General features: G+C 44.0%; 1 protein-coding gene across 1 annotated transcript in view; it reads right to left on the bottom strand.

Moving 5' to 3' along the window:
* abca2 (ATP-binding cassette, sub-family A (ABC1), member 2) overlaps positions 1 to 22611 on the bottom strand; it is a 457180-nt gene that overhangs the window by 120308 nt on the left and 314261 nt on the right. Inside the window, exons 13-17 of the mRNA XM_067969563.1 lie at positions 17953 to 18120; positions 17102 to 17198; positions 7797 to 7970; positions 6017 to 6119; positions 4623 to 4737 (exon numbers count right to left, since the gene is read on the bottom strand). Coding sequence (XP_067825664.1) covers positions 4623 to 4737; positions 6017 to 6119; positions 7797 to 7970; positions 17102 to 17198; positions 17953 to 18120 — 657 coding nt within the window. The remainder of the gene's footprint in view (positions 1 to 4622; positions 4738 to 6016; positions 6120 to 7796; positions 7971 to 17101; positions 17199 to 17952; positions 18121 to 22611) is intronic.

Genomic DNA, 22611 nt, shown 5'->3' with positions numbered 1-22611 from the left:
AACAAAATCTCCAACATTTCCCCACATCTGCCAATGTTGTCATTCTGTGACAGAATATGGTCAAGGCATTGCATCTTCCTGAAAATCACTTTACGATGCATGTTTGCATTTGCCAAGTCAAATTATTCCCCATAATTAGAAAGAGTACATATTGATGCGACTGGCAGTTGAACAGGAGGGGAACCACTTTATAATATATTGATGCATTTAGCTTTTATTAAAACATTGCCAATAACAAGTGTATAAAATGATTATATAAACACTTAAAACAAAAAATGACCAGATTCAGATGGCGTTTGATCTACGCCCTCTCGCACTTATCTTTTCCATTTTGTGCAGACATAAAACGACAGTGCAATATGCAACTCCAATGACATTGCACAGTCTTCACCATTTTACAGGGGGAGATGAGCACATAGATTGTAATGTGTCGACTGTGCTAGCTAAATCTGAAGTTATCCAAAGATTAAAATGGTTGAGTACCTCTTAACTCAAGCACTCCATACTATAATAGGGATGGCATCTAGTTCACATCTACTTGGCACGGACAACAGTGGTGGCTTCCTGGGACCAGGGATTTCAATTAGAATGATACAAAATGGTGACTTTATTTGAGAATGAGTTATAAGTTATACTCTATGATTGGAAAGCTGAAATACAGAAGACCATTTCATCAAAGTGCCTTTAATATGCATGAGATTTTTCAATCCTTTAATTTAATATTTCAGGAGTCCTAGTGCTGGTGAAACATAATGCCTTTTATATTGTACTCATCTTAATTTGCCATTATAGCTCAGATGGACATCGTACACATGCTTTTAAACTAATGATTCATTTCCAGGTATATAGCACATCAGTTCTATGGTACAGTTTCTCACTTGGAAAAATTCTGCCTCTTCATAGTTAATCTACATGTCTATTTCAAGCCAATTTCATAAGCTCAAACTTAATGATCCGTCCATTTCTGATTACTTGGGCCAATTTTTTCTTTAGTAATGGCTTTGTGGAGAGATTATGTTTATGAAGAAAATGTTAATTCTTATAGCTGCAGTTCTGTAATAGTCGTTGCTTCAAGGACTATTCTTTTTTAAGTAAACCACTAGTTGATCTCGCTTGGCATTGCTCAAGGATAAAATTTTTTTTAAAATGTCACTCTGCTGCTGTAACTGTGTCTGTGCTTTTGGCCCACTTCCTAATTCTTTTTGTCTGCTTCTGTGATTCGCTTTATGTGTCTGGACGGCTGTGGCGCACTTGGTTATTGTTCTCTGTATCTCTGACTCAAGCTTTTTATTAGTCTGTCTGCCTGCCTTTTTATGGAAGTCTCTTCCGTGTTTCCTCCTTCTTCTGTATGTCTCCCGCCCATTCTGTACACCTCTCACACGTGTGGTTTTACAGATTTACTCCATTTGCACCCTTAATTTTCTTCTAATGTCTGTGGCAAGCAGCAAACAGCCAACCAATATGGTGGAGGTTACTAGGATTGGCTGGGAAGTACCCAGATGCCAGTGGGATACAGGTTATTGCAGATTTGCTGAAGCATGTGTGGGTGGGAGAGAAACTTAGGCTGAGAGAGAGAGAGAGAGAGAGCAGGGATGAGGGAGATCAGGTTAGAACAGAATTGGATCTGGAAGGGAACAGGGACAGGTCGGAACCCAGGTGTCGGATGGAACAGGGGGCCAAAGCTTGGTCCGGGATACACATCGACTGTGGACTGCGTGATCATCTTTTTGCTGTGACAATAGAATCAATTGATGGATTATGAACACTGAGGCTGCTGCTGGAATGATGAGGAGGGCCTGGATCAGATCCTGTGGTTGGGAGGGACTGGGATGGTCTAAATAGAATTAACAGCACAGAAACAGGCCATTCGGCTCAACATGTCCATGCCGGTATTTATGCTCCACACAAGCCTCCTCCCTCCCCTACTTCATCTCACCCTATCTGCATATCCTTCCATTCCTTTTTCCCTCATGTATCATCTAGCTTCCCCTTAAATGCATCGATGATATACACCTCAACTACTCCATGTGGTAGCAAGTTCCACACTCTTTGGGTAAAGAAGTTTCTCCTGAATTCCTTATTGGATTTATTAGTGACTATCTTATATTTATGACCCCAATTTGGACTCCCCCACAAGCGGAAATATCTTCTCTATGTCTACCCTATCAAACCCCTTCATAATTTTAAAGATCTCTATCAGGTCACCTCTCAACCTCTCCTTTCTAGAGAAACGAGCCCCAGCCCTAATCTTTCCAGCTAGTTATAACCTCTACAGTTGAGAACGAGCATGGTTAAATGGCAATGCAGCACCTACTCAATAAGTATGGGTATATTAGCACCAGGCCTGTGTGGAGGTATATTGACGTTGCAGCGAGGAGACGTCAAGGGTCCAGCAGAAGCAAACGGGAATGTCTACACTGTGGGCTGGCTTGAGGCAGTAAGGATTGGGGAAAGAGGCAGAGAGTCAGGAAGTGCAGCATGGAATGACAAGTGGAGAATGAGGCTGGGCAATGGAGCTGTTGGGTGAGATGCAAGATGCAGCAGGGTCAGTTTCTTGCCATCTGACAACTGGGGTATCAAAAACATGGGCTGGCTGGATTCAGAATTGTTGAAGTCTGGAGAAAACTGGAAGCGACAAAGTTTGGGGTATGGGATGGCTAGAAATGTTGTTGATGGTAGGGGCAGAAGCTTTCCTGTGGATGAGTGAGTCAAAGTGGGGTGCTCTACGCTGGGACCAAGGAGAATGAAAGGTCCGAGTCAGGCGACTCTGTGCTGAGGATCCTCTGACAGCTATCTAACTAAAAGAAAGATTTGTATTTATATAGTGCCTTTCATGACCTCAGGACCTCCCAAAACGCATTACAGCTAATGAAGTACGTTTGAAGTGTAGTTACTGTTGTAATGTACGAAACACGGCAGCCAATTTGTGCACAGCAAGGTCCCACAAACAGCAATGAGATAAATGACCAGGGAGAACTCCACTGCTCTTCTTCGAAATAGTGTCATGGGATCTTTTACGTCCACCTGAGAGGGCAGACGGGGCCTGGGTTTAACATCTCATCCAGAAGACGGCACCTATGACAGTGCAGCACTCCCTCAGTGCTGCACTGGAGTGTCAGCCTAGATTTTTGTGCTCAAGTCTCTGGAGCAGGATTTAAACCCACAGCCTTCTAACTCAGAGCCAGACGCAAGAGTGCTATCCGCAGAGCCAAAACTGATATCTATAACAATGACATTAACATTGATGAAAGCAATGTAAATAATTACATTTAGGAGCAGCGCTGTAGACTTGAGGGCTGGGTTGAGATTTTCTATTTTCTATGATGATTGTAAACAAATGTGGTAGTTACGCTGCACATTCTCATTGGTTTGATGTAATGATACCTGTTAAGTGATTGATGGATTGGTCTGTTGATGGAACATCTGAATGTAATCAGATCACAGAAAAATGACACTGTGGACACTACAGTTCAGTTCAAATGCGAGGACTTGAGACACCAGACTCAAGATGAAATTGTTCCATGGGTAGATAAGAGGTTTGGACCAAGTTGAATAGATGTAAAACTAATATAAAACATATTATAAAAATTAGAGTGGGTTTGAAGACAAATGATTGTGGATATAATTTAAGTCATTTTAAATGTGTTTTATGAAGTATGAACTGGTTGTGAATCAAATATTAACTAAATTCAGCATCAGCAAAAGCTTCAGGAACAAAGGACTCTTCAGCCTTCCAAAAGCTCATTGATGTCACAGGTATCGAGCACATGCCAGAAATGAACGTGATCTCTGTGGTGTACAGCTTTGAACATAGAAATTATTGGGGACTGGGTGGTGAGGGAGGGAACAGGAATGTCTGAATTCAATAATCATGTTAATTTTTTATCTTCACAACTGTTTGCAATTCTTTCCTCTAATTTGGACACCCCAGAACCCTACCAATCCTCTCCCAATGAAGCTCTGCAAATGTCTAACTCCCTGCTGAGGTTCCTTTCTTCAGTCTCTGTGGGGAAGAGCCAAGTCCGCATTTGGTACCTGGCTGATTAACGTAAGCGATAGTCTGGAGTTTTAGGGCTGCAGAGCTAAATATGTTTGTATCAAGAACACAGACCCCCACTTCCATCCTGACACCTTCAACCCTTTCCTCACTAAGTTAACAGAAATGCCATAGTTAGTCCAACAATGCCACATTTGCTGGTTTTTGTATTGTGGAGTTGATCCAGCATCAAACCCTCCCTGCTGTAGCAGCTGACTTTACAATAACACACCTCAAAACAGGACAATGTAGAAGTCCACTTCAAGCCACTCTTGTCACCCGGGCCTTTTGATACCTGGCAACAAAGATCCTAAGCCAAGTGGAGTCTGCAGTATCAAACGTTCCACTGCAACTACCTTGGTTGTATTTCAACGGCCACTTTATTGAGTACTTGATCCGAAACAGCTCAGGTTATTTTTTTTTGAAAGAGTGATAACAATTCGAGCAATTCCATCTGGGCTACACTACTGTTAGTCACCATGGTGCCACATTTGTGTAGATGTGGTGTTGCACACAGTAAACTAACACCAAAAAAAGGATTAAGGTACACCAGCAAAGATCTTCCTCAACTCCTGTCAAACCTCACCTCTTTTAGCCTGTGTTCCTTTTCTGCGACGATGTGCTGAATCATCATGGCCACTGAATACACCCACGATATAACCATGCAGAGCGGCATCATGTGCTCAATCACAAACAGGAAGCTGGACAAAAAAGGGCAAGAAAACATTTTTGTTTGAACAACCTTTTTTTTTTAAAATGGAGATTATTTTTCAATAACGAGCACAGTATAGACCGATCTTCAACTAATATTGGTCCCATTGTTCCTACCACGTCGAAGCAATGAGAGGCACCCTAATATCATACAAAATATGAGTGGTTCTCACTACCATCAACCTTCTGTACGGAAGGTAACTGGTAATGTGTTAATCTAAAAATACAGCATTGTCACAGTGTGCAATGTGATGTAAAATAAAAGATTTTGGAATTAAGGGTGATCATGGAGAAGGGCACAGGCAGGACTATCCTGTTCGCGTCTCAGTGAAGACAGAACAGGAGTTATGAAAAACAATTGGATTCATTGCTTGTTGATACCACGTCAGGAAATAGTTCTCAAATCATTCCTCAGGGTCCCACAGTGCTGTGCGGACTATTCAGATTGCATTGTTGGGTGGTTTCTACAACAGATTAAACTGCAATAAGGAAAGCCTGTGCGTGTGCAAGGTGCACAAGCTTTATTCTGGCCATCACACCTTCTCTAATGGCTGGGGAAGGTATTTATACGTCAGGAGCACAAAACCACCTGTTGGTGAGCAGAAAGAATGCCTCCCTCCAATGTTCCCATCAGGGCCATTTCACACCTTTGGAGAAGTCCAAAGAACCAACTTCTTTGTTGAGTCTCAGGACTCTCCAAAAGCAACAGTACCACCATATTTAATTTATCGTGCTAGCTACAGTAGCATATGAAATTAAACATGCTTTTCCATCTGATTTCTGCAAAACCAAGTCTAATTCTAGCTCACAAACAATTCAACCCATGCTAACCACATGGCATTAACATTGAGCCTACGTGCCTGTATCTTTCCAAGTCCCAGGAACAGAAATCGGACTCGTGAGAAACCAGCTCAATGATTTACAACTTGGTTACTTCAAAAAAAAACTCCTCTCTGATGTAAAAAAAGAAAATATTCCAAAAAAACTTCGAGCAGGATTTAAAAAAAAATAACCTATTAGTAATTTTACATATAGAATTTACAACATTCGGCCCAGCCAGTCCATGTCGGCATTTACCCTCCACGTGAGCAAATAGCTCTAATCCCATTTCCCCACCCTGTTCCCATATCCCTTCAACCCATTTTCCTTCATTCAAGAATCCAACTTAATCTTGAATGTTGACATAGTTTTGCACACCAGCAGTCTGAGTCAGTTTATTGCACATTGTTCCCCTTTCTCCCGTTATGCCACGTCTGGACTAATACTCACTCGTCCCTGGTGTAGCAAGGGTAAGGAAACATCTGGACATAATTTCCAGGCTCCACCACATCGTGACCCACAAATGTGTTGATAATGGCCCGTTCCATCATATCTACAGAGGAAGAGACAGACAAAGGATCACAGTACATTAAATCTGAAGAAAGGTCCCAAATCTCATCATTGAGCGTTAGCTGCCACCTGGACAAAAGGCAAAGTATATACAGAAGTAGCCAAGTATTCCATTGGAATAAACACCTTTCTCTGAAAGAATTTTCCAGTGACAGCAAAAGGAATTGAGCTTAATTTCAACCAAATTAGCACTTAAGATGAAGAAGAAGATGATCCCTTCTTTATGCAATTGGTGTCGATACAAAACTGCTGGTTTATATTTAAACAGTGCAAATTTTTATTGATGTAGCAGGATCAAGCAACTACGCAATATTCCCCAGATACATTAAAACTGATGCTCACACTGTCTTAATGGGTAAAGGCACCATTTGCAGTGATTTTGAGCCATGCAGACAAGGCCCCAGGTTCGACTTATGGCCCCATTTAGTCACGGCGTTGGGTAGTCAGGCTGTCAGAAAAGGTGCTACAAATGGAGTCAGTGGCAAGAGGAGGGACAAAATTAGTCAGGATTCCAATCCTGCTGGAAAGTGCAAGTATGTGGACATTGTGCAAAGACAGGATTGTGTCCTCAAGGTTAAACAGCCTGCTGATGTCCAATTCTCAGGCTCGCACATGAAGAATGAATACTTGCACGAGGTATTAGGAGTCCAACTGGTGCATGAGGTGCTGTAACCTAGAACAAGTCAACACGTTCTGGGAGGAACAAAACAGAAAACAAACAGAAAATGCTGGAAACACTCAGCAGGTTGGGCAGCATCGGTGGAGAGAGAAACAGACGAGTTCATGTTTCAGATGTAGACACTTTGCCAGAACTGGAAGAAATGTCACAGGAACAGCACTTAAAAATGAAAAACAACAAAGGGAAGTTGGACAAACACCCACAAGAGAAGAAACAGAATGACCTGTAAAATGTTCAGATCAAAAACAGGAGATGGCTAAATGGCTGAAATTATGTTGACATGAGACAATAGAAGGCATAAATGAGAGAAATTAAAGAAACAGAAGACACAGACACGGAGAATATGTGAATAGATGAGGTGGTGGGTGGCGGGGAGGTAAGCAATTGACGTTTGCATCTCAAACACGGGCCGAATCAATGAGTTTCACCAACTGTATCACTCTGCACCAACAGTGATATGGCAACAAGCAAAATAGATTTTTTTCCATCAGCAAACCTCGAGTTGTGTAGCCAGTGGCACTTAGTGCTTTATTCTTTGTAAATCACCAGCTCCCAACATGCAGTATCTACGTAAAACAGTCCAGGAGTCTAGACCAGCAGGAATCCTTTAACATACAATGTGCACGTCTTGGATTTTACACCTGTGACAACACCATGAATACCAGGCTGAAAATTCAAACCACGAACACATGTGGCTGATGTAATTGGGCAGCACTCCCATTCTGTCCCCCACATGGCCCGTCTGCATATCCCCATTTGTCGGACAAACCATCCTTGCACAGCATTGGGAATCACTGAAGTTTGAAATCATGCTCCCACAACAGTGCATCCATTAACCAGTGGCAGCTGTACAGGTTGATGAGGGCCGGGGCTCTGTCAGACCGAAACGCAGACAGGTGAAAGACGAATTGGAAAGAAAGCTATTAAAAACTGAGCAGTCGATAGTTGCTTAACAGCCACGCCGAGTCCCAATGGACCCACCTTGAATCCAGACGAATCCATAAAGGAAATAGAATCGCCCTCCGGTGTTGGGCCCTGGTCTCCAGTACGCCCTGCGGATTTCATTGGTTTTCTCGGTAAAGCTGGAGTTTTGGCGTATCTTCAGCATGACATGAGGCGGCAGTGTACCATCCTCCTTAGTCTGAAATATCACACCTTGGGGATGAAATACATAAACATGCTCAGGAAATTTCAAATATTTGTATTTCAAAATTAAAACAAACCAATTGTGGCTTTCGCTGAATGAAAACTGCAATGGCTCACAGACCATGTGTCTTGGCCCATCACTAAAACACAATTAAAATGCACGGATCATATCATCTTACATCTCTATGGGAAAGGATTTTTTTAATTATTTCAGTGAAACCATGTACAATTTTCTGGACGATTTATTTAATGCTTTCAGCCGCAGCTGTGGTGATAACATTTTGGGGCTTGATTCTAATCGGTGCTCAGCTGCCTGAAGACGGGTGCATCCAATTGAACTTATGAAAAAGAGATTTAACAACCCAAGGCTGATGAGAAATAGAGTTTGGTTCTCATTTTAATTGTTCTGAAATGTTAACTGTGGCTTTCATGTGTGCAATTGTTTAGTATTGACATTATATGGCACCAATTTCTCCACTGTTTAATCAGGTGATTCTTTGGAGTTGGCAAACGTTAGAAGCTGCACTAAAATCAGGAGAGCAAAGAGCAAACATAAATATAAAGGAGGCAGTTTGTTCCAGGCCATTTGACGATTCCTTGACACATACACCTGTGGTCAACGATCATCTAGTTAAATGCCATCCTCCATCCTGAGTTTACTGACTGTCCCTGCTCATGAATTAACTTTGAAGAGCTGGTATAAGGAAAATTCAGAACCTATATTTTACTTACTCAATTTTTTTTTGACGTTTGATCTGTTAAGGCTGTCACTTACAGGACCTCTTTGTAAATTAACTGTCAGTTCATACAGCTTCTGCCTTCTTAGTGTCTAATGGTGCCTGTAATGTCCCCACATCAAGGGCAGCATTTTAGCACCCGCTATCGGGTGCGTTCCTGGCGGAGGGCCCCCGAAAATCGTGAAATCCCGGAGCAGGACCGGAGCCCGCCTCGAACCCGCGCACTTCCGGGTTCCCCGCCGAAGCGCCGGCGTGCGCGCGCAGCCCCCGCTGGTGGGAATCTCGCAGGCAATTAAAGCCAGCGGGATGCCACTTGAAAGTATTTATCTGGCTTGTTCAGGTCATTAACTGACCTGATTAAGGGATGATGTGAGGAGGGGTGGGATTTTAGAGCAAACTGGGACTGTTTCCCACACTGGGGGAAACACTCCCAGGTCAAATGGACCTGTTGCAGCCATCAGCTTGTGGTAGCTGCAAAGGTCCATTTGACAGGTGTGGCGGGGGGAGACCCTCACTCATTGCAGGAGGCCACTCTGTCACTTGGGACAAAGTTTGGCCTCCACCACCCTCCTCCTGACAATCAAAGTCACCAACTTACACACTTACCCCGGGGTCCAGAGACATGTACCTACCTTGCGGACCCCCTCAGATGTACATCTTGCGGATGGGGGCCGCCGTAGCTGCAGTCATGACCTCCTCGGAGGGCGAACAGCATCACCAGCCTCGCCATCCACGCCGTCCACCTCTGACACGTGGAGCCCCACAACAGAGTGCTGTGACACATCCACCTGCACAGCAGGAGGGAGGGCTACCGCAGAGAGAGATGCATCGCAGAGGGCACTACCCTCGCCACAGGGTCTATAGACCGAGGCTCAGCTTCCTGGACCTCTCTGAGCAGCAGTGCACACGGAGGCTCAGAGTCACTCGACATGTAGTCGTGGACATCTGCAGCCTCCTTCACGCCAAGCTGCTCCTGGCTGGCCAGAGCACCATCTTCTTACCTGTCACTGTCAAAGTCACCACTGCCCTCAACAACCTCTCCTCCGCATCCTTCCAGGGTGCAACCGGGGACATCGCTGACGTCTCTCAGCCGTCTGCACAAAAGAGCCCTGCAAATACCCCTACACCCACTCTGCAGTGACACAATGGGTGGCATCAGTTGTGGGTCTTCATAGTGATCCTCAGGAAAGGGCATTATTGCACAAACCAGACAAGATTCGCAAAGACATGGCAGTAGTGGTGCCAATATAATATGTAATGTGAGTCAGTCAGAAATTCAATATAAGTAACAACCATGACAAACCCTCAAACACCCTTGTGCATCCCCTTCATGCTCACGACACGTTTGCCGTACGCTGCCTACTGCACATATCTGATGCATGCCCTGTGGCTGCAGCACAGGTAGTGGCAGGTTGAGTGAGGCTGGCCGTGAAAGAGATGCATGAGAGGGTGAGTACGGGATAGAGCCATGAGATTGTATGAGGATTGGGTTGAGTGGTAGTGGCGGGATGAGTACTGGCGAGGTGAGTAGGTGCAGGTACGATGAGGATGAGGTTTGAGTGGGTATGAGGGGTGATGTGACAGAGTAGTGTTGGCAGTGCAGAAAGAGATGTGGGTTGGGGGCGGTGATGTGGCAGACGGAGTGTAGGGGAAAGAATAAGTGTACTCACTTTGGCTGACCTACTGAGATCATTGGAGCGCCTCCTGCACTGTATGCAGGTGGGCGATATGTTGGTGGTGCAGGTGACCTCCTCTGCCACCTCGAGCCAGGCCTTCCTGGTGGCAGAGGCAGGCCGCTTCCACCCTCCCGCAGGGGGGGGGGAAGATCTCTGTCCTCCCCATCCTCCTCACCCCATGTATTGATACCTAGAGTGAGGCATCATTAAACTGGGAGCAGCCTTCCCCCTGGGCTGCTCCATGCTGTGATTTTTTCTATTTCGTGCAGCATCTGTCAGTGGAGGACTGCCCCTTTAAATAGAGCTCCTCCAGCTGACAGATCTTACTGCGCATACGCAGCCCGCCCGACGCGCAGATCAGCAGCGGGGAACCCGGAGGACCAGGTAAGTGAATCCAATTAGTGGATTGTATGCTACAATCACACGGGAAACTGACTAATTTCACTGGGCGCGTTACCCACGGAATTGATTAAACTGGACTGGGAAAATAGATTAAAGGGTAAGACGGTACATGAGCAGTGGTATTCATTCAAGGAGTTATTTTACAACTTTCAAAAAATATATATTCTACGGAGGAAAAAAGGGTGTAAAAGAAATGACAGCCATCCGTGGCTAAGTAAAGAAATTAAGGATAGTATCCGACTAAAAACAAGGAGATATAAGGTAGCCAAACTTAGTGGGAGGATAGAAGATTGGGAAGTCTTCAAAAGACAGCAAAAAGTAACTAAAGAATTGATTAAGAAAGGGAAGATAGATTATGAAAATAAATTAGCAAAAAATATAAAAACAGATAGCAAGAGTTTCTACAGTTATATAAAAAGAAAAAGGGTGGCTAAGGCAAACGTAGGTCCCTTAGAGGATGAGACCGGGAAATTAATGGTGGGAAACATGGAGATGGCAAAAATGCTGAACAAATATTTTGTTTCAGTCTTTACGGTAGAGGACACTAAGAATATCCCAACAGTGGACAAACGGGGGGCTCTAGGGGGGGAGGAGCTAAATACGATTAAAATCACTAAGGAATTGGTACTCAGTAAATTAATGGGACTCAAGGCAGATAAATCCCCTGGACCTGATGGCTTACATCCCAGGGTCTTGAGGGAAGTGGCAGTAGGGATTGTGGATGCTTTGGTAATAATTTTCCAAAATTCTCTGGACTCGGCAAAGGTCCCGGCAGATTGGAAAACTGCTAATGTAACACCCTTATTTAAAAAGGGTAGTAGGCAGAAGGCTGGAAATTATAGACCAGTTAGCCTAACATCTGTGGTGGGTAAAATTTTGGAGTCTATTATTAAGGAGACAGTAGCAGAACATTTGGATAAACATAATTTAATAGGAAAAAGTCAGCATGGCTTTACGAAGGGGAGGTCATGTCTGACAAATTTGCTTGAGTTCTTTGAGGACATAACGTACAGGGTGGATAAAGGGGAACCAGTGGACGTAGTGTATTTAGATTTCCAGAAGGCATTCGACAAAGTGCCACATAAAAGATTATTGCTCAAGATAAAAAATCACTGGATTGGGGGTAATATTCTGGCATGGGTGGAGGATTGGTTATCTAACAGGAAGCAGAGAGTTGGGATAAATGGTTCATTCTCGGACTGGCAACCAGTAGCCAGTGGTGTTCCGCAGGGGTCGGTGCTGGGTCCCCAACTCTTTACAATCTATATTAACGATTTGGAGGAGGGGACCGAGTGTAACGTATCAAAGTTTGCAGATGATACAAAGATGGGAGGGAAAGTAGAGAGTGAGGAGGACATAAAAAACCTACAAGGGGATATAGACAGGCTGGGTGAGTGGGCGGAGATTTGGCAGATGCAATACAATATTGGAAAATGTGAGGTTATGCACTTTGGCAGGAAAAATCAGAGAGCAAGTTATTATCTCAATGGCGAGAAACTGGAAAGTACTGCAGTACAAAGGGATCTGGGGGTCCTAGTGCAAGAAAATCAAAGAGTTAGTATGCAGGTGCAGCAGGTGATCAAGAAGGCCAACGGAATGTTGGCTTTTATTGCTAGGGGGATAGAATATAAAAACAGGGAGGTATTGCTGCAGTTATATAAGGTATTGGTGAGACCGCACCTGGAATACTGCATACAGTTTTGGTGTCCATACTTAAGAAAAGACATACTTGCTCTCGAGGCAGTACAAAGAAGGTTCACTCAGTTAATCCCGGGGATGAGGGGGCGGACATATGAGGAGAGGTTGAGTAGATTGGGACTCTACTCATTGGAGTTCAGAAGAATGAGAGGCGATCTTATTGAAACATATAAGATTGTGAAGGGGCTTGATCGGGTGGATGCGGTAAGGATGTTCCCAAGGATGGGTGAAACTAGAACTAGGGGGCATAATCTTAGAATAAGGGGCTGCTCTTTCAAAACTGAGATGAGGAGAAACTTCTTCACTCAGAGGGTGGTAGGTCTGTGGAATTTGCTGCCCCAGGAAGCTGTGGAAGCTACATCATTAAATAAATTTAAAACAGAAATAGACAGTTTCCTAGAAGTAAAGGGAATTAGGGGTTACGGGGAGTGGGGAGGAAATTGGACATGAATTTAGATTTGAGGTTAGGATCAGATCAGCCATGATCTTATTGAATGGCGGAGCAGGCTCGAGGGGCCGATTGGCCTACTCCTGCTCCTATTTCTTATGTTCTTATGTAACCCGCAGCCCTGCTAACATCGGGCCCCAAGTCTCCATTCAAGACAGTATCTCTACTGGAAAGTGCTGGGCATAAGGCCGGGGCTTCCCCACATGGAGGGAAGGAACATCAGATGGAAGCTAAGCCCCAAACTGCTCTCATGCAGCTCCTGGAGGCTGTAATTGGAGTAGCATTAGGGGAGACCTGTGACCAGAAGCTTTGACACAACAGGCCATGGATGGTGCTTGGCGCACAACTCAGGAAAAAGAAGCAAATATAATTTTTTTTTTAAACGAGGGAACATTACCTCAGAAAAGGTAAAATAACAATCCCCAAAGAGCCTACATAGAACTGCAAGCCCATTCAGATGGTTCCAAAAATGGCAGAACTTTTTAAATGACAAGGAAAACATTACTATGAACACACAAAGTCCCTGTGACAACATTCGGTGCTGTCTTCACATTAAGATGATCTGTTATTTGAAAGCAGGAAAGCTGCTCATATAGGAGCTTAGAGATGTTATGGACATCAGTTTGCAATGATTAAGATAGAGATCCTCTATTATCCTGAGCACCGACTGATATTACAGCTGGCCATCTGTATGTGAAGATTCTCATCTATTTTCAGCTCTGAGGGCAAACGGGCATTGAGGGTTCAAAATCCTTCAAGAGCTGTCCTGGCTTCAGTCAAGTAGGCAAATGTGTAACGAGCATTCCAAATTTTAACCTCAGAGAATAGCTTCCTTGCGAAAGATACACATCCTGATTCAGACGGAGGAAACAGATCACAATAACCCATCTGCTCCGCTTTTTCACTTATTTCCACCTCCACTTCGAAGAGCACCACCGACTGAATAATTGCTGCGTTCCCCTTCTTATCTTCTTGACTGAAGAAGAATGGCCTCAATGGAATATAAATGATGAATGCAATGTAAAAAAAACCTTGCATTTATATAGCGCCTTTCACAACCTCAGGAAGTCCTAAAGCGCTTTACAGCCAATGAAGCACATTTTTTTGAAGTCTAGTCACTGTTGTAAGGCAGGAAACGTGGCAGCCAATTTGTGCACAGCAAGATCCCACAAAGAGCAATGCAATAATGACCAGATAATCTGATTTAGTGATATTGGCTGAGGAATAAATATTGGCCAGGACACCAGGGAGAATTTGCCTTCTCATCTTCGAAATAATGCCACGGGATATTTTACATCCATCTGAGGGGGCAGACGGGGTCCTTGGTTTAACGTCATTTCCCAAAGATAGCCCCTCTGACAGTGCAACATTCCCTCAGTACTGCACTGGAGTGTCAGCCTAGATTTTTGTGCTCAAGTCTCTGAAGTTTTGATGGGGACTTGAACCCACAACCTTCTGAATCAGAGGCAAGAGTACTACCAACTGAGTCATGGCTGACATTTAAATAAAATAAATATTTCTGTCTGATAGAATCCCCAAGCAGGTCAAAGAGTAGCCCAGCAGCACATGATAGGGTCTACAATCCAGCTAGCTCACTCTCTCAGGTGGATGAATAATTGGTGTTTATTTTCCATCCCGAGGAAGTAAGGTGATTATAGCCAACCCATCAGATCATACAGGTCAAACCCTTAACACATATGTTCTGTATGTCTCCAGTTGACAGAACCTGAGCCAACTCTGGGACAGCAATAATGTTTCAGAGTGAGGTGGCAATCCTAATAACTGTTGCCCATCCTCCTCCAATTATTTATGGTAGATAATGTGAGGGCACTTTTATGCTTTGGCAGTGCAACTAATTGCACTCTATAGTCTCAACAAACCTGTCACCTGGGACAGCAGCTCCCCAGTCTGATATTAAAAGCAGGAGAGAGGCACACTGACATCACCCTCCTGAAACTGGATGCAATGTCAAGCATGAAGAACAAACAGAATCTGTGAAAGATATGATGGGGTTGAACATACTCTCAAAAGAAAAATTCATACTTAAGTGTTGTTAGATTTAAATGGAGCAGCACGTACTGGACAAAAGTGCATCCACATCATAGAAGCAGAGAACTTACAGCACAGGAGGCAGCCATTTGGCCCATCGTGCCTGTGCTGGATCTTTGAAAGAGCTATCCAATTAGTCCCACTCCCCTGCTCTTTCCCCATAGCCCTGCAATTTTTTTTCACCTTCAACTATTTATCCAATTCCCTTTTGAAACTGACTGTTGAATCTGCTTCCACCGCCCTTTCAGGCAGTGCCTTCCAGATCATAACCACTCGCTGTGTAAAAAAATTCTCCTCATCTCCCCTCTGGTTCTTTTGCCAGTTACCTTAAATCTGTGTCCTCTGGTTAGCGATCCTTGCACCAGTAGAAACAGATTCTCCCTATTAACTCTAGCAAAGCCCCTCATATTGGGCATTTTCACTGGCAAATATCAGGAACCATACCTGTTGTTCCAATTTTAATATTTATACAAGCACAAAATTGCCCATTTACCTCTGTTGTGAATATAATTTGAGTGGTAATCCCTATAAAGGACAACATACAGTGAATCCTGTCCCAAAAACCACCTGCTTCGACTGAGCAGTAACTGATAGCCCCAACAATATACTAAAGATTCAGACCTGAAACTGCACGAGAGATGGCGGCCATGAAGTTCTGCAGAAGTTCTTCCGGTCTCCCACTGCAGTAACGGCAGGAGACCAAGAGAATCACGTTCGGGGCCCACGTATCTACAACCAACTGAAGTCCACCTCAAAGGAGATCACAGGCAGACTTCACTGCAGCCTGTGCCCTGGATTACTATGTTGTTGTTCTATATCAGCACTATCAACAATGACCCTGCTATAAAGTACAAGAGAAACAAACTAATAACATTCACGCCAGACAAGTGCCAGGCAATGACCATCTCCAACAAGAGAGGGTCTAACCACCTCCCCTTGACATTCAACGCCATTACCATTGCCGAATCCCCCACCAACAACATCCTGGGGGTCACCATTGACCAGAAACTTAACGGGACCAGCCATATAAATACTGTGGCTACAAGAGGTCAGAGGCTGGGTATTCTGCGGCGAGTGACTCACCTCCTGACTCCCCAAAGCCTTTCCACCATCTACAAGGCACAAGTCAGGAGTGTGGTGGAATACTCTCCACTTGCCTGGATGAGTGCAGCTCCAACAACACTCAAGAAGCTCGACACCATCCAGGACAAAGCAGCCCACTTGATTGGCACCCCATCCACCACCCTAAACATTCACTCCCTTCACCACCAGCACACTGTGGCTGCAGTGTGTACCATCCATAGAATGCACTGCAGCAACTCGCCAAGGCTTCTTCGACAGCACCTCCCAAACCCGCGACCTCTATCACCTAGAAGGACAAGAGCAGCAGGCACATGGGAACAACACCACCTGCACGTTCCCCTCCAAGTCACACACCATCGCCGTTCCTTCATCGTCGCTGGGTCAAAATCCTGGAACTCCCTTCCTAACAGCACTGTGGGAGAACCTTCACCACACGGACTGCAGTGGTTTAAGAAGGCGGCTCACCACCACCTTCTCAAGGGCAATTAGGGGTTGGCAATAAATGCCGGCCTCGCCAGCGACGCCATGAACGAATAAAAAAAATTCATGGCTGAATATATTTATTTTCATTTCATAGGATTGAAATGAAGTCAACTACTGCCCCTGGTAGGAACCTAACAGCAGATCACATTCGATTTCATTCAATGAGACATAATTTTTCCAAAATGTGTGCATCATCCAAACTGACCGAAAAATCCAACTAGCCTCTTGGCAATTTGGTTGAGCATCAACATGCAGTGCTATGAAACAAGGGGACACATGTTTGATGCTGGGCTTTGCTGAGTGCTGGATCTCTGTCTAGAGAAAATTTCAATGGTGAGTCTCCACGCATTGCTGTCTTGCACCTTCTGGGCATTAGCTTAGACCTGCCACCCAACACATCCATCCTTTCCTTCCTTCTCAGCTGCACAATGTGCATGGATCTGACAATGGAGTTTAAATACCCCCAGTGAAAGGGGGAGAAAAGGAATTTCTACTTCTTGTTATAATTATTTTTAAACCGATTGCACTGTAACAAAAGCTTAGCTGCAAGTGCAAAATACTTACTGGCAAACACCGAGACGTTGTCGTGATAGGCCTGGTTTAAGGTGTAGTTCACTATACTCTCCTCATTGGGGAAGCCTTTAAAAATGTCCACACTCACCTGTAGAAAGAACACAAGTGATCAAAATCATCGCCATTATGGCTGCTGCAATAGACTAAAAACAGAGTGAAGACATGAAGAATGGTCCATCCTGAGAGAAAGTGAAGTTCAACACGACCAATCTTATCTTCTGAAAACTAGAGCAGTGGGCCGAGGACAGGTACTTCAACACCCCGGGTTTGGAGGAGAAAAGACTGGGAGAGTAACCTCAGGCTATTCTTGTGCACCTACCAGTTGATTATAAATGGCATTGGTAGGGAGATGGAAGCAGGTTGCATGTCTGCTGTTGAGCTGATGTTTGATATGTTACCCAGAGATTCAAAATAATTCACCCCTCAAAAATAAACAAAAATAGAAAGCTATCGAAGAAAAATCAGGGTTTAAAAAAGGCTATAATGCCCATCAAAGATCACTCTCCAGGAAACTAATTTTCCCATTATGGCCCCCATTGTATTTTAAACACCCTAATATTTTTACCTTATTCAGCAGATTATTCCAAACATCTATTCTTTCAGTAACATTTTCCCGAATATATCTGTTCTAAATTTGCTTTTCACTCATTTCCCTTTATGCCCCCTGGTTCTGCTTTCTTGTAGCACATTGAAGCAATAATTGGATTAACCTTCTCTATGCAAGTTAAGCCAACTCATTGTTCTGTCATCCCCATCACGGAGAATTAAACAGTGCAGGTGATTCCAGGAACAAAACTCTGCAGCCTGAGCCCACCAGTTTAAGTTGCTGCTTTCATCCTGACCTTGGACATGAACTGGATCCAGCCGCAGGCTGCGTTATCGATGGTATCCAGCTGCTGGAGCAATGTGCTGGAGTTCGGCATGGAGAAGTTGCTGTTGATGAAATTCCTGATGATGTCGCTATCGGAGGCATTCAGCACTTCCGGGTGCCTTTTCAGATCGGAGGTGAACTGCAAAGCAAAAAAAAAATGGAGCAAAAGGCTATACGCGTATGGCTTATATATCTCGCACAGCTTCAGATCCCATTTCTGTGGTTCTACATCAGATTCAAGTGACTCTACTTATGAGAATCCCTACGTGGTCAGTTTTTGGTAAAATATTAAAATGCCTACGTGGCAAAGAAGCAGAATGCAAAATGGTTAGAAAGGGTTAATTAGTTAGTAACTGAGATTGGTACAGGTGGCCTGGCCTCCTGCTGGGCCATATGTTTGCGTAGTCAGCAGGTTTGCATTGTCTTATCAATGTAGAGTCTTTGATGTGATTCAAGGACTGGTCTGAATGTCTCCATGTTTATGGCAGATCAATATAGGTAACGAGCTTAGCCAAAGTTGAAAGACATTCCAGGTTGGGAGATAAGGAACAGAAGGAACAGGGAAGAACATTCCAAGTTGGAAGGTGAGGAAGTATCCCCTTTGATGTCTAACAGCAATATGGTCAGCACATGGACGATCTATGATTGGCCGGCAATAATGTAACCTCGCATGGCAACCTGTGCCCGGCTTATGATTGGTGTTGACTCTTGTGTTAATGATGTTCCAATCCCTATCGATCTGTATAAAGGTATGAGTTTTTGTCTTTGTCTCCTTATTCTGTTAGAATCGTTCGGATTCTCTCAGGAATCTGAATTGAAGCTACAGACTAAGACCTGCTATTAAAGTTGTGATGAACTTTAAAATGTATTCGACTTCAGTTTTTACTGAATCAGACTGAGGGGAAAGAATCCAGATCGTCATTTACAAAGTGAATCTCTAAATGGGCAGCACATTAAGTGGGTTTTTAACAGACCCATTTGTTGGCGAATGTTTTGACGTTACAGTCAACACTGGAATTTATTTTTCTATCAGTGTTATCAGCATACAAAATTGACGGGCAGGAAAAGACCAGCTGATTCATCAAGCCTGCTCCACACTCATGATAGTTGGAGCATCATAATCAGACACTTACTACCACCCCCCTCCCGCTTTGTGCAGCCATGTAATCTCATGGGAGAGACAAAATAATCAGTGAAAAAACCAGGGACAAAAAACCTCTGGAAAATTCCTCTCCGACCCCACCAGGCGATCGACTTAAATTTGAAAACCGCACTCAACAGAAAACTGAAAATCCCTAAAGAATTTATATTCTTGCTGACCACTTGACTGTTAACCCAACACATTTGTCGTAAACGCAGTCCCAGATGCCGCCTACCTTATCGGCTTGCGGCCGAAAAAAGTTGACCGTTTCACAGGTGCAGTCACAGGGTGCCGTGTGAAGCAAATTTAGTTTCAAGACACTGGGAGGGGTAGAAATTTGCCTACGCGTTATTGCATCGTCCGCCGTTTATTCGCCCCGCTGATATTCTAACGAAGTCAATGGAATGGAATATCGAGTGGAGTGTGTAACAGGGCAGGGGGTGGGGGTTGATGCGATACCGTCCTAGACGGATTTCTACCCCAGGGGATTGCATCAAACGCAAAACTGATTGAATAAAAACCAAAACTTCACCAGTACTGCTAGTTCAAGCTACCTGAAACACTAAAAGTTACACCCTACATGCACTGTCTGCTTTGCTGCACGACTGCCAAACGCAAAGAATTTCAAAGCATTATGGCTGTAAAAATCAATTCATTCAAGAGCGTGAGGCTGAGTTAGCACTGATGGATGAATGACTATTTAAAAGTTAATCAATATTTTGCTTTCGCATCGGGCTACATATCTTCTGTCCGCCCATAATCAATGGGCAGAAAACGTAGCCCTACATAGTTTTGTGGTCACGTTTTGGTTTAATGTACAGAGACATGGTGACAAACGGTCAAACCTGTTTCACAAGTTCCATCAAGGTTAAAAGAAAAATACACGCTTAAAAAAGGACATTCAGGGCTGCACCTCTGGAACTGGAGTCGATATCCAGCCTTAACTGATGTGATCAAAGTTTTCTCTCTCTCTGCCCGAGGGTCGTGAAGTATACAGACTCAGTCAAAAGGCAAAAAAGTGCCCATAATTCAAAAAAACTTGACACTAAATTGGCATACTCACCTAAGGAAGTCATAAGGATGACAAGTGAGGGAAAAACAATTCTCACAGTGCGCAGGAAGTGGTGGTCTTTTGAAGCTGGGATTAAAGTTCATTGGTTAGTCTGTGCTATACCCGATCCTGAGTGCTTGATGTTGACTCCAGATGCCTGAAAAGCCAACACCGCACGCCTCTTTGAGCACAAAAACTGAGCACGGAAGACTGTACGAAGTTTGTACGAAGACTGCAGTTATACTATCATTTTTGCATTGATGCAAAATAATTTTGGGTGCGCATCAACACAAAAGTGGCAGTATAGCTCAGGAGACTACTTAGGGCATTAAAGTCACATGGTGCAAGAATGCCTTCACAAAGCATCAAGTGTAGTACAACTTCACCTTTAGAGATACAAAAACTCTGACTCATTCACTGAAAAAGTAGTGTGTTTTTTTTTAAAAGTTAACCTTGGGGGTGAAATTCAACTTCGACAGAGGGGCAAAAATTGACCCCCCATTATACATCCCACCCAATTTTCAATTCCATGACTTCAATGGAGTTCTGTGCCCCCACCGATGTTGAATTTTATCACCCACCCCCCCATCCCCAACCCCCCTCCCCCAAACCCCCCACCCCCAACCCCAACACCCACCTCTCCCCGCCCCCCCCCCCCACCACCCCCAATGCCTTGGATCCAAATGTGTTTTATGAAGGATATGAAAACAATCATCATCTATTTAATTTTATTTTAAAATAAGTTTAAGCTTTCCTTATTGGGCTAATATTTTTGGCACTTTTTTTGATAAATATAGCTTTCTCTTACTTAGCCTTCCCAATGGACTTTGGAAGCATCAGAATGGGGAATGTTTAGGTGCTGAATAACGTATTATACAGCTCAAATACAATTCTGTGGCAGCTGAAATCAAACAGAATTATGCTGCTTATTACCATAAACAAGCAGTTGCTCAGTGAAAAATCCACTGGCACGCAATCAAATCCCAGCAGATTTCTTGAAGGAGAATTTTAATTCTGGATTTCAACTCTTTGTTTCTGATTTAATTAGGACTATGATTAGTCCTGAGATGAAGAAGAATTTCTGACAACACGTCTACTGCATAACCACCTCCACCATGGTTTCAGAACACCCTGGGATGGTAGAACAAACATTTCACCCTTTTTAGCAGTTATTTGAACACAAATAATGACAGCTTTCACCTTGATAATTTGTTATTGGTGGTAAAAGCCCAGTACTCCTGCCACTGACAGAACCCGACAATGTAAAGGAGGTGAACTCTATAATTTGTAATATTTTATATAGAATCATAGAAAATTTAAGGCACAGGAGGAGGCCATTCGGCCCATCGTGTCTGCGCCGGCTGAGAAACGAGTCACCCAGCCTAATCCCACTTTCCCGCAGTTGATCCGTAGCCCCACAGGTTACAGCTCTTCAGGTGCACATCCAGGTATTTTTGAAATGAGTCGAAGGTTTCTGCCTCTACCACCCTCTCGGGCAGTGAGTTCCAGACCCCCACCACTCTCTGGGTGAAAAATGTTTCCTCATTTCCGCTCTAATCCTTCTACCAATCACTTTAAATCTATGCCCCCTGGTTATTGACCCCTCCGCTAAGGGAAATAGGTCCTTCCTATCCACTTTATCTAGGCCCCTCATAATTTTCTACACCTCAATCAAATCACCCCTCAACTTCCTCTGTTCCAAGGAAAACAACCCCAGCCTATCCAATCTGTCATCATAGCTAAAATTCTCCAGTCCTGGCAACATCCTCATAAATCTCCTCTGTACCCTCTCTAGTGCAATTACATCCTTCCTGTAACGTGGTGACCAGAACTGCACACAATACTCAAGCTGTGGCCTAACTAGTGTTTTATTCAGTTCCACAATAACATTCCTGCCTTTATATTCTATGCCTCGGCTAAGGAAAGCATTCCATATGCCTTCTTAACCATCTTACCTACTTGTCCTTTTACCTTCAGGGATCTGTGGACATGCACTCCAAGGTCTCTCATTTCCTCTACACCTCTCAGTATCCTCCCATTTATTGTGTATTGCCTTGCCTTGTTTGCTCTCTCCAAATGCATTACCTCACATTTCTCCGGATTGAACTCCATTTGCCACTTTTCTGCCCATCTGACCAGTCCATTGATATCTTCCTGCAGTCTACAGCTTTCCTCCTCACTGTCAACCACACGGCCTATCTTTGTGTCATCCACAAATTTGTTAATCATTCCCCCTACGTTTAAATCCAAATCGTTATGGTATACCACAAAAAGCAAAGGACCCTGTGGCACCCCACTGGAAACAGCCTTCAGTCGCAAAAACACCATCGACCATTACCCTTTGCTTCCTGCCACTGAGCCAATTTTGGATCCAATTTGCCACATTCCCTTGGATCCCATGGGCCTTTACTTTTTTGACCAATCTGCCATGTGGGACC

Source organism: Heptranchias perlo, chromosome 31 (genome assembly GCF_035084215.1).
Source record: "Heptranchias perlo isolate sHepPer1 chromosome 31, sHepPer1.hap1, whole genome shotgun sequence".
NCBI lineage: Eukaryota > Metazoa > Chordata > Chondrichthyes > Hexanchiformes > Hexanchidae > Heptranchias > Heptranchias perlo.
Note: the sequence above shows the minus strand (reverse complement) of the source record. Positions and strands in the feature narration are given on the sequence as shown.